This window comes from Schistocerca piceifrons, chromosome 9 (genome assembly GCF_021461385.2).
Source record: "Schistocerca piceifrons isolate TAMUIC-IGC-003096 chromosome 9, iqSchPice1.1, whole genome shotgun sequence".
Lineage (NCBI taxonomy): Eukaryota > Metazoa > Arthropoda > Insecta > Orthoptera > Acrididae > Schistocerca > Schistocerca piceifrons.
In genome coordinates this window covers 86,575,280-86,587,742 of record NC_060146.1, presented here as the reverse complement: position 1 = coordinate 86,587,742, position 12,463 = coordinate 86,575,280, and the positions used below count along the sequence as shown (strand labels likewise).

At 41.0% G+C, this 12,463-nt stretch overlaps 1 protein-coding gene across 2 annotated transcripts in view; it reads left to right on the top strand.

Moving 5' to 3' along the window:
- Positions 1-12,463, top strand: part of LOC124717263 — a 137,368-nt gene that overhangs the window by 103,905 nt on the left and 21,000 nt on the right. For both annotated transcript variants that reach the window (XM_047244071.1, XM_047244070.1), the window contains exon 5: positions 4,153-4,327. In XM_047244071.1, the coding sequence (XP_047100027.1) occupies positions 4,153-4,327 (175 nt within the window). The remainder of the gene's footprint in view (positions 1-4,152; positions 4,328-12,463) is intronic.

The window sequence follows — 12,463 nt, the reverse complement described above, 5'->3', positions numbered from 1 at the left end:
AGTGACTGTTAGCAGAATATGGAATCGGTGGGTTCAGAAGGATAATATGGAACGCCATGCTGGATCCCAACGGCCTCATATCACTAGCAGTCGAGATGACAGGCGTCTTACCCCCGTGGCTGTAACAGATCGTGCAGCCACATCTCAATCCCCTAGTGAACAGATGGGGACATTTGCATGACAATCATCTGCACGAACAGTTTGACGATGTTTGCAGCAGCATGGACTATCATCTCGGAGACCATAGCTGTGGTTACCCTTGACACTGCATCACAGACAGGAGTGCCTGTGATGGTGTACTCGACGATGAACCTGGGTGCACGAATGGCAAAACGTCATTTCTTTGGGTGAATCCAGTTTCTGTTTACAGCATCATGATGGTTGCATCCGTGTTTGGCTACATTGCGGTGAACGCACATTGGAAGTGTGTATTCGTCATCACCATACTGGCGTATCACCCAGCATGATGGTATGGGGTGCCGTTGGTTACACGCCTCGGTCACCTCTTGTTCGCATTGACGGCACTTTGAACATTGGACGTTACTTTTCAGATGTGTTAAGACACGTGCCTCTACCCTTCATTCAATCCCTGCGAAACCCTACATTTCAGCAGGATAATGCACGACATAATGTTGCAGGTCGTGTACGGGCCTTTCTGGATACAGAAAATGTTCAACTGCTGCCCTGGCCTGCAGATTCTCCAGATCTCCCACCAATTGAAAACGTCTGGTCAATGATGGCCGAGCAACTGGCTCGTCACAATACACCAGTCACTACTCTTGATGAACTGTGGTATTGTGTTGAAGCTGCATGGGCAGCTGTACCTGTGCACGCCATCCAAGCTCTGTTGGACTCAATGCCCAGGCATATCAAGGCCGTTATTACGGCCAGAGGTGGTTGTTTTGGGTACAGATTTCTCAAGATCTATGCACCCAAATGACGTGAAAATGTAATCACATGTCAGTTCTAGTATAATATATTTGTCCAATGAATACCCGTTTATCTTGGTGTAGCAATTTTAATGGCCAGTAGTGTATTTTGTGTTCGAACATTATGAATTACCTCGAAGGAAATGGTCTATTGACACACAATTAACAGGGGTTTAGAAAACATCGTTCCTGTGAAACACAACTAGCTCTTTATTCACATGAAGTGCTGAGTGCTATTGACAAGGGATTTCAGATTGATTCCGTATTCCTGGATTTCTGGAAGGCTTTTGACACTCTACCACACAAGCGGCTCATAGTAAAATTGCATGCTTGTGGAATATCATCTCAGTTACATGACTGGATATGCGATTTCCTGTCAGAGAGGTCGCAGTTCATAGTGATTGACGAAAAGTCATCGAGTAAAACAGAAGTGATTTCAGGCATTCCCCAAGGTAGTGTTATAGGCCCTTTGCTGTCCCTTATCCATATAAACAATTTGGGAGACAATCTGAGCAGCCGTCTTCGGTTGTTTGCAAATGACACTGTCGTTTATTGACTAATAAAGTCATCAGGAGATCAAAACAAACTGCAAAATGATTTAGAAAAAATATCTGAATGGTACGAAAAGTGGCAGTTGATCCTAAGTAACGAAAAGTGTGAGGTCATCCACATGAATGCTAAAAGGAACTCGTTAAACTTAGGTTACATGATAAATCAGTCTAATCTAAAAGCCGTAAATTCAACTAAATACCTAGGTATTACAATTACGAACAACTTGAATTGAAAAGAACACATAGAAAATGTTGTGGGGAATGCTAACCAAAGGCTGTGTTTTATTGGCAGGACACTTAGAAAATGTAACAGACCTACTAAGGAGACTGCCTACACTATGCTTGTCCATCCTCTTTCAAAATACTGTTGCACAGTGTGGGATCCTTACCAGATAGGACTGACTGAGTACATCGAAAAAGTTCAAAGAAAGGCAGCACGTTTTGTATTATTGCGAAATATGGGAGAGAGTGTCGCAGAAATGATACAGGATTTGGGCTGGAAATCATTAAAAGAAAGACATTTTTCGTTGCAACGGAATCATCTTAGGAAATTCCAATCCCAAACCTTCTCCTCCGAATGCGAAAATATTTTGTTGACACTGACCTACATAGGGTGGAACGATCACCACGATAAAATAAGGGAAATCAGAGCTCGTATGGGAAGATATATGTATTCATTCTTTCCGTGCGCTGTAAGAGATTGAAATAATAGAGAATTGTGAAGGTAGTTTGATGATCCCTCTGCCAGGCACTTAAATGTGATTTGCAGAGTAGCCATGTAGATGTAGATGTAGAAACAGAGGTGTCCGTAGTCTAGTCAGCACTGAGTTGTCTCAGCTACAGATGGTTTTTCCTGCCTACACATTTATCATCAGTACTAGCACACCTTGAGGTGGCAGAGCTCAGATATTGCGTATTTAGAGTATGCAGACCAACATTCTGTGTGCCATTGTACTACATTGTTTGCACTCTTTGCTATAGCTCTGCTTGCTGTGTAGCAGTGAAGTACAGGCACTGGCCTGCTTTTTCAGTACTAACCCTCTTCTCGTGTTCTAGAATACAGTTGTGACCCACACTCTGAGTTGAGCTTGTTTCTATTACGGTCTGTGTCGAGCAGTAGCTTCGAAAATTTATTTTTGCACCCAGAAACAGTGTTGCTGTGTAACTATGTATATAATAGTATGTAAATAAGAAAATCTCAAAAAGTGCTTGACCAATTTATTTCAAATTTTTGTATAATACTTTATTAAACATGCCCTGGGCATTGGCTATATATTTTTATGGTTTTGTATGTAGCTGCCATTACAAGTGGACTGGCTAAAATGTGTGTGTGTGTGTTTTAATTATAACTCTTGTGTTCAAATACATAGTTCATATTCAAAAACATTTTTAAGTTTCTTGGACTTCCTACTTTAATTTAAATGTACATATTTTGACATGGCTAGTGTGAAATATGAATGTACAGAAGAACTTCAATTTAATATTAACTATCAGAAACAAAAAAACTGGAAAGAGCTTCTGGTATTCAAATACACATTGTAGCTAGCAAACAAGTAAACTTTCTGGTCCATAAAATTTTGGGCGTGCAGCCGCATAAATTTGACTTCTTCTTCTAATATTTCGGCTGAATACCGTCCAGCCATCTGAGGTGACTGTCACCTTGGCTCACTCCGAATATGGCTGGTCGGTATTCAGGCGAAGTATTAGAAGAAGAAGAAGAAGAAGAAGAAGAAGAAGAAGTTGAATTTATGCAGCTGCACACCCGAAATTTTATTGATCAGTCTTTGCAGTGCAAAAATATGAAGATGCACATCAAGTAAACTTTCTGTTTAAATTTCTTTTACAGCCCATTTAGCTCTAAAGAAACACACAAAAACAAAGCAAAATTTACTGTTCATAGTGAAGTACATTGTGATATAAATTGAAACATGGGGAGATACATAGTCCAACATACCACTTACTGGAATCAAACACTCTGAATGTTTTCCTGATTTACCTGCAGGAAAATCCACCATAACAAGACAAACTGCAGAAATAATACAATAAACATACAATTCTGTCATCAAATATTTTGTTCTTGTGGTCATGCATTGTGACTGGGTACAATGCTCCCACAGAACAAATCTCTGCCTTTTGTTGACCAACACTTCCAAATTATTGCCCGCAGTCTCCCATCCTAAATTCAAGACACCGCTCACCCCCTTCGCCTCCTCTTCACAGTTCCTGTCCCATTAATGTCAGTCTCCGTGTTGACCACTGTATACAATGCCCTTGTACACCACAGTCCTCTTGCCTATGGTTTTGGGGGCCACTGAACACTACCTTTTCCAATGTCTTCCTGATATCATACACACCAGCTCTTCCCACATTCTCCTAGCGAGGGATATTCTACCCAAAATCTCTCCCACATATCCCAAAGTAGTGTTCTGCCACCCACCCAACCTACGGAATGTCCTTTCCCGTCCCTATTCCAGTCCTACTCCCAATCCTGCATCCATTGGTCGGTAGTATGCAAATCTTTACATAGCGGTTAATAAATGTGGTTGATATTGCAACTGCAGAAAATGTAGGAAATTAATTACATTTTTGTGGGACTGAGGTATTATTTAATCTTAAATGTTTTATACTATATATTAAGCTTACTATAATGTACAACTTTTAAATGATTCCAGGATACAAAAATGGACCTTATGAAGAGGAAACTGAGACGTGTTGTGAAAGAGCTGACACTACGCACAGAAAAAATAATAGTGTTGACCCTTCCCCCAGTGCCTCGGCTCTCACATAAGCCCGATCACTGGCAGCGCCTCGACGATTACAATACATGCATCAAAGGACGGGAAAAGTGTATGTATGAAAGAATGCATTTGCCTCCTCATATATATTTCTCCTGATACGAGAGTACCTTAATAAGTCAAATAAAAAATCACTAATGAATTCTTTCTCTGTTAATATCAAACATTTCCACAACATTGTCTTCTTTGCTGCATGCAGTTGACTGAGCAAGATTTTTATTTTATTTTCCTCCATCGCAAAAGCAGCTTTTGGAAAACACTGCAAAATATTCTGTTATTCGTTGATCATTTCATCTAATTAAAACAACAGTACAAGGGAAAGATAGGTTGTTACTTGCCATAAACATGACACATTAAGTTGCAGACAGCACAGTGAAAAGAGACTTACAAATTGGCTTTCAGTTAAAGCCTTCGTCAGAAAAGGAAACGCACACACATCCACATTGAGACAAGCAAGTGCACATCACGCTTGCACGACAGTCATCTCTGCTACTTGAGTCCGAGCTGCCGGAAATGGCTGGGTTTGTGTGTGCGTGCGTGCATGCAATTACACTTACTTTGAATTAGTTATGCCATTGTATTTGTGTAATGTGTGTGTTGAATATGATAGCTATCTGCAGTGGATCCACAACAGTCTTCCCTTCACTTTTTTTACACCTCTATTCCTACTTGTTATATCCCAGGTTGATTTTATTTTGTTTCTACCTGTTCTGATGTAAGATTCATTATTAAGTTTCTTAGCTGCTGTTAAACTTTCTTACATAATTTCCTATAAATTTTCTTGTATGGTTCTAATGCAGTAGTATTTCTGGCAGATTTGTTTAAAATTCTGAGTGTGTCTGCTGTTTTATTTATTCCCTAGGTTACTCATGTCTCAGCTATTATTTTAATTCTGATTTGCTTGACAGGAAGTGAGACATCCTAACAGTGCCTGTAACTTGCAAGAAATGACTCGGACTTTTTATCTACATCACAGGTCAATTCCATGTCCCAAGTTGTAATTTTTTAAGTTTTGATCAAAAAGCCTTATGCTTTCTTCATCAATAAATCTCCTCTCCCTGTAATTAGCACAGACCGTTAGACCTTAGTAGATGTATTATTTAAGATCAACATGACTGCATTATGATCCAAAAACCAAGTATATATTTCTAAAGTAATATTCTAGAGGGAAACATTCCACATGGAAAAAATATATCTAAAAACAAAGATTCTGTAACTTACCAAACGAAAGCGTTGGTACATTGATAGAGACAATAACAGACACACACACACTCATAAATTTCAAGCTTTCGCAACCCACAGTTGCTTCATCAGGAAAGAGGGAAGGAGAGGGAAAGACGAAAGGATATGGGTTTTAATGGAGAGGGTAAGGAATCATTCCAATCCCGAGAGCGGAAAGACTTACCTTGGGGGGAAAAAGGTAAGTCTTTCCGCTCCCGGGATTGGAATGATTCCTTACCCTCTCCCTTAAAACCCACATCCTTTCGTCTTTCCCTGTCCTTCCCTCTTTCCTGATGAAGCAACCGTGGGTTGTGAAAGCTTGAAATTTGTGTGTGTGTTTGTGTCTGTTATTGTCTCTATCAACATACCAACAGTTTCATTTGGTAAGTTACAGAATCTTTGTTTTTAGATATAAAGTAATATTCTCATACTTGTTCATATTAACAAATCCATGCTCAATTATTGTTTCAGATTCATTCATGCATCTGAAGTCTTCAACTACTGTTGCTGTCATATTAATAAGATAAGAACAGATTGATCATTTTTTGTTGTTGTTTAGCAACAGTTCTTTTTAATATCTTCGAGAACAATTGAAGTTTTAGTTGATGTTTGAGTTAATTTAGCAGCATTTAAAGGTTTTCCGGGAAAAAAGTAAAATTGTCTGATGGTGATCTATACACACACAATAATAATCATTCTGATTAGATTAGATTTATTTTCATTCCAATTGATCCAGGATTTGCAACTTCTGTGAGCTTCGGGACTGTCCTCCATAACATATCGCAGCGCAGTGACTCAGGGGTACAAGACATCAATTACACTCACCAGTGGTGCAGTGTACATCCTTGCTGGAATCACAGAGGCGAGTACTGTACCAGAGAATGTACAGTGCTTATTGCAGCACAAAGTGGTTCTGTGAGAATGCACTACAAATCAATAGAAACATTTAAAGGAATGTAGGTTGTACAAAATTTGACACTTTCACTTTGTTGAGGTCCTCCACAATTCAGAGGTTCCCCTGCTAATGCTGGAGGTACTTGGTGGTATCTATTTTACATACAGTGGAGTTAAGGAAGGAAAAATATCTTCGTTAGTAAAATTTCTATCTGTCTGTTCTTCTCATACATAAATTGAAGTTCGTGCTGCACTTTCTGTCTGTTATGTTCGAGCTTATGTGAGGAACAACTGTTAGGATTTTGACCCAGTTTGCATGTATAATGTATAAGTATTTATGGAAATTGGTTGAACTATAACGAATTAAAGTTCCTCGCCACCATCAAAATGGTGCCATTACTGCCTAGTGGTACAGCCGCCAAAACTCTACAGAACAGCCGAGCTAGCTCAAAATCCCTGTCGACACTGGTAGCCTGGTGGTAAAGTATGTGTTTCAAAACCAAGATCGTGGTATCATATCCCAGGTGGAGCACTGGATTTTAACTCTACCTTTTTAACATTGTATGCACTTCTCAATGATGTGGAGGTTATCCAGAAATTAAATGTGATTTGAATTCAGTGTTGAACTGTAGGTTCCCTTTGCCCAGTTAGGTAACTCATTACAAGCATGCAAGTTGTTGTTTTGCTGTTATTATTATTATTATTATTATTATTATTATTATTATTATTATTACCACCACATTCTAGGCATGCACACACACGTATTCTCCTTCCATAAATATTATAAAGTCTCCCCTTTTGGTGCCTTCTTGTGAAGGCTAATCTCAAGAACTACTATAGGTATTTTGATACCCATGCCAGATGGGCATTGTAGTTGGCAATTTCTGAGGTGACACAAGTGTTACCTGTTTCAAATTTAATTGACATTTGTAGTGACGTGTCGTGGCAGTGACGGGGACTGAGAGCTGCCGTGCCACTGGCAGCAGCTGCGACTGCATGGTCTCTTTGATGCCCAACTTGCATTGTGAAGCAATTTGTAGTCCCTTATGTGAAAGTGATGATTTTCTGTTACCTAACATTGTTATCTGAATTTTAGTCGTAACTCTGCCGTAGACAAAATTACTGCTATGCCAGAGATGTTGTCCGGCCGTAGATACTTAGTGCTAACCCCGGGAAGCTCTGGCGGGTCACTAGTAGTAAATAAATTTCTTAGGATGTAGCATTATAATGCTAATTAAGAAATTCAAAGGAATGTTTTATTTATCTAAAAATAGCTACTAAGCAAAATTATAAAATAATACTTCTTGTAAAGAATGAAATTTTACCATTTGCATTAGTTTCAAGGTAATAGACATAACGCATTAACTTTCATTGCTCAACTCTCAAAAGTTCAATAGTTTTGATAGTTGCTCATATTATGGAGTGTGGTACCAGGTTGAAGTTTCATCTATTGCACTGAATGAGTGCAAAAATTTCTGTGCGTTCCCAGATTCTGTGTCCAAATGTACTACACATTCTCTTTTCGGTCAAGTCAGAAATTGTAGTACCATTGAACAAAATACTAACTTTCCATGAAAATATTAGTGTTTCATATTGGGTTCTTGTATTGCCATACCATATGACAAACTTACCCAATAGTTTCCTGTGCAATGACCTCAGATGCCTGGCCGGAATGCAAACCAGCAATTTCTGTGCTTTAGAAGTGATATGTTACGACATTTACAAATCAAAATCAATCAATGGAAAATGCGGGATGGAATGTAACAATATTTGAAAAGTATAGTTGCTACTCCCCATATAGCAGAGACGCTATGTCGCAGATAGGCCCAACAAAAAGACTGTCGGAAAGTGAGCTTTCGGCCAACGAGGCCTTCATTTAAAATAGACTTTCCCCCCCTACCCCCCACGCACATGTGCGCACGCTCAACACACGCACACGCACATGCACGCACGTGCGACCACAGTCTCTGGCAGCTTGTGGGAGAGGAAACTGGTTGGTGGGGGTGAGGAGGTGGGCAAGGAGGGGGAGAGATGATAGCAGGGTAGGGGTGGGAATAGTAAAATGCTGCTTGTGGGAGTAGACAGTGATGAGTTGGAGAGAGGGCAGGGCAGTTAGGTACAGTTGGGTGGTTAGACGGAAGGCAGGGGTAGGGGGGGTTGGTTGACGGAATAGGAGAAAAGTAGAAATACAAGATACATTGGTGGAATAGAGGCCTGTGTAGTGCTAGAATGGGAACAGGGAGGGGCTAGGTTAAGGACAATAACTAACAAAGGTTGAAGCCAGGAGGATTATGAGAACATAGGATATATTGCAGGGAGAGTTCCCACCTGCACAATTCAGAAAAGCTGGTGTTGATGGGAAGGATCCAGATGGCACACATGGTTAGGCAGTCATTGAAAAGAAGAATGTCATGTTGAGTGGTGTGCTCAGTTATAGGGTGGTCCAGTTGCTTCTTGGCCACAGTTCGTCGGTGGCCATTCACGCGGACAGGCAGCTTGTTGGTTGTCATGCCCACGTAGAATGCAGCAAAGTGGTTGCAGCATAGCGTGTAGATCATGTGACTGGTTTCACAGGTAGTTCTGCCTTTGATAGGATAGGTGATGTTTGTGACCGGACTGGAGTGGGTAGTATTTGGAGGATGTATTTGTATGGGACAGGTTTGTATGTAGGTCTATTACAGGGGATATGAACTGTGAGGCAAGAGTTTGGGAGCAGAGATTGTGTAGGGATGGATGAGGATATCGTGTAGGTTCAGTGGATGGTGGAATACCTGTGAGGGATGGGTGGGAAAGATAGTGGGTAGGACATTCCTCATTTCAGGGCACTATGAGTGGTAGGTGAAACCCTGGCAGAGAATGTGATTCAGTGGGATTCTGGGTGTTCAGGAACGATTCGACTAGATGGTGCATGAATTGGTTGGCATAGGGTGGTGCCATGAATTTGCCCATAGCCATATCCCGTATTTGTTCTTAGGTATTGCCTTCAAAGGAGAAGTAATTGTGGGTGAGGGTACAGTTGGCCACGGCAACTAGGAAGGATGTTGTTGGTTTGAAATCCATTGGGCATTGGGAAAGGTAGTGTTCAGTAGTGATAAGGCTATGGGCATTAGGGAGGTTACTGTAAAGGGAGGTGGCATGAATAGCGGTGAGCAGGGAACCACGTTGTAAAGGAACAGGAACTGTGGAGAGTCAATGGAGGAAATGATTCCAATGTTTTATGTGGGAGGGTAGATTGCGAATAATAGGTTCAAGGTGTTGGTCTACAAGAGCAGAGATTCTTTCAGTGGGGGTGAAGTAACTGCTGACAGTGAGGTGTCCTGGGCGGTAGTGTTTATGGACTTCAAGAAGCATGTAGAAGATAGGAGTGCAGGAAGTGATAGGGGTGAGGAGAGAGATGGACTCCGGGCAGGAGTTCTGGGATGATCCTAACGATCTGAGGAGTGACTGGAGATCCTGCTGGATTTCTGGAATGGGGTCGCTGCTGCTGGGTTTGTAGGTGGGTGAATCTGAGAGCTAGTGGAGTCCTTCTGCCAGGTAACCTTTGTGAACAGCGGTGGAGCCTTTGTCAGCAGGTAGGATGATAAGGCCAGGATCAGTTTTTAGGTGCTGGATTGTGATTTGTTCTGCAAATGTAAGGTTGGTTTGCATATTGAGGGATTTGGAGGCAACATTTGAGGTTAAGAAATTCTGGAATGTTAAAAGGAGGTAATTTGGGGCCAGGGGGGTGGATCATGGTTGGATGGAGGAGCACACTGAGTCAGGCAAGGTTCAACATTGCTGTTCGGTTGAGTCTGATTGGTAGTGTTGGTGACAAAAAAGTGTTTTCACTGGAGGGACCGGGAGAAGGAGTGAAGATCTTTAACAAATCCTGCATGACTGAAGTGGCAAAAGGTGAGGCCTTTGGGAAGGACTGTTCTTCTGTGGGGGCTAAGGCTTTTGGAGGAAAGGTTCCTGACTATGTTTCAGGTCTGTTTAGGTTCTGGATTCTGTGTTATGGTGGGATGGAGTTTGGGAGGGTGGGCTAAATATAGTAGATCTGAGAGACAGGGTTTGTGAGTTATGAGGTGACATGGGGGAGGCTTGGAGGTTGTTGTGCAGGTGGTGGGTAGTGGTAGCCCCAGGCGGCAGTATGAAATGAACAGGGTGGAGAGATTTTTGAGGTGGCATTGTGCATGATGCTGTAGTTTCATTGTGTGTGATGGGATCCAGGAATTTCGGATTGCACAGCGGGAGAATTTTGGGAACAGAGAGAAGGTATTGCAAGGTTTGGGCCTGATTGATGTGGTTTGCAGAGCTGTGTTGGTGAGGGTTACGGACTGGGGGGATCTCAACAGATGGAGATCATTGTGGAAGGGAGGGTGGCAACCAGAGATGGGTAATTTGAGGGTAAGACCATTTGGGGGGATTCCGTGAGCCAAACAACAATGCAGGAACAGTATGTGGGATTGGGTTCTGGCTAGGGATAAGGAAAGTTTTGTGTACTGATGCAGATGGAAGGAGCAAGAATCCATGTTGTTGGATAAATACGCGTAAAAATATGAACATAACATACTATTATATCCAAAAAAATTAGCAAAAATACACCCAGACACATGGGAAAAATCGGAAAAAGCGTTAAACAGATGAAGTAAGGGGAAAACAAGATGAAATCTGAGTGAGTAGGCGGATAGTGAAATGTGAAAACCAATTGAAATTGGCATGAAGACACAAAGAGATCAAAGAAAAGACCAGTAGATAATCTTACATTTCAATACAGAGTTCTCATAAACTTCTACCAATTCAGTTTTGTTGTGGGCAGCTGTTGAACACCTCAAGCAAAAATGTAAATAACAACCAAAGCTACTTCAGATAACTATGGACAAAAAACTGCATATTGTACCTATTCGAACTTTTTGATAAGTGTTACAGTGACTACACTAACCAGCACTCGTGTGGATTAACTAAGTTTTCCACTCTTTTGTACAAGTCTGAGACTTACCAATGCACCCTTATTTACATTTTAGTGTACACATGCGGAGGGTCAGTTATTGGTGGTACAAGAACAGTTAATATACATTCAACAAAGAATGGTTGACAAATAGGTACTTTCTTCAGGAGACAGAATTTGAGTACTGGAAAAGCTGTTCATAGTTTTCAGAACTTGTGCAGGGGCCATCGTGTGAATTGCATGGTTTTTAGATAAGATGTACTTATCCAGTTTCTGCTTAAAATATTTTTATTTGTGGCAATACGTAGTGTATGTTGGGAATCTGATTGTTTCATTTGTGTTTTGAAGATCACTTTGCTCACGTGTCTCTCATTTATGTTTGTGCACAGTTGTAGCCAGTCCCAAAAACTCCACATAGTGTCAATTAACATCTGATGTGGAATACGAATGATTTCTTCCTAGATTGTCTTCCTCAGATCTTCGAGGCTGCTTAGCTCTTAAACACATACTCAGGACTTCAGATCTCACAATGAAAAGAAGTCATTTAAGCTCGGATTGGAGAAGTGAGGAGAGTAGTGAAGATTGTGATGTCTGGAAATAGGAGGCTCGGAACATGATTCCACAACGTGACACAACCATCAAATTACAAGCTATTTGTGCAGTTGCACCATCTTTTTGAATCTGTGCTGTCCTCATTTTCATTACACGAGTATCTACAGTTTTGTTTGTTAACAAACTCATTTGAATGAAAATGAGCTTCAACACTAAGCAGAAAAAATTACATTCTCGTTATTGACCATGGTTTCACGAAAGACATGTCGCTGTTTGTAATTGTCTTCATAAGTTACTGACGTACCTGAATTTTGGGTGGGTGATAATAAAGACCTCTGCCGGGTACTTTGTACTGTTGACACGTCAATCCCTAAACTCATGGCACGTGAGTGAACTGACCATTTAGGCAGACACCCTAATTATGGAGCATCTCTAATCGTTTACGTACCTGACAATGATGTCTACATGTACAAAGTTACATTAACGTCCGACTTTGTCTTCTGGTTGAACCCATTATTTTGTGAAAGCAGACTGGTTTTATTTAGGATTCCAGTTACTCCCCACTGTTTTAGCTACAAAACCCTATTTTTCAGC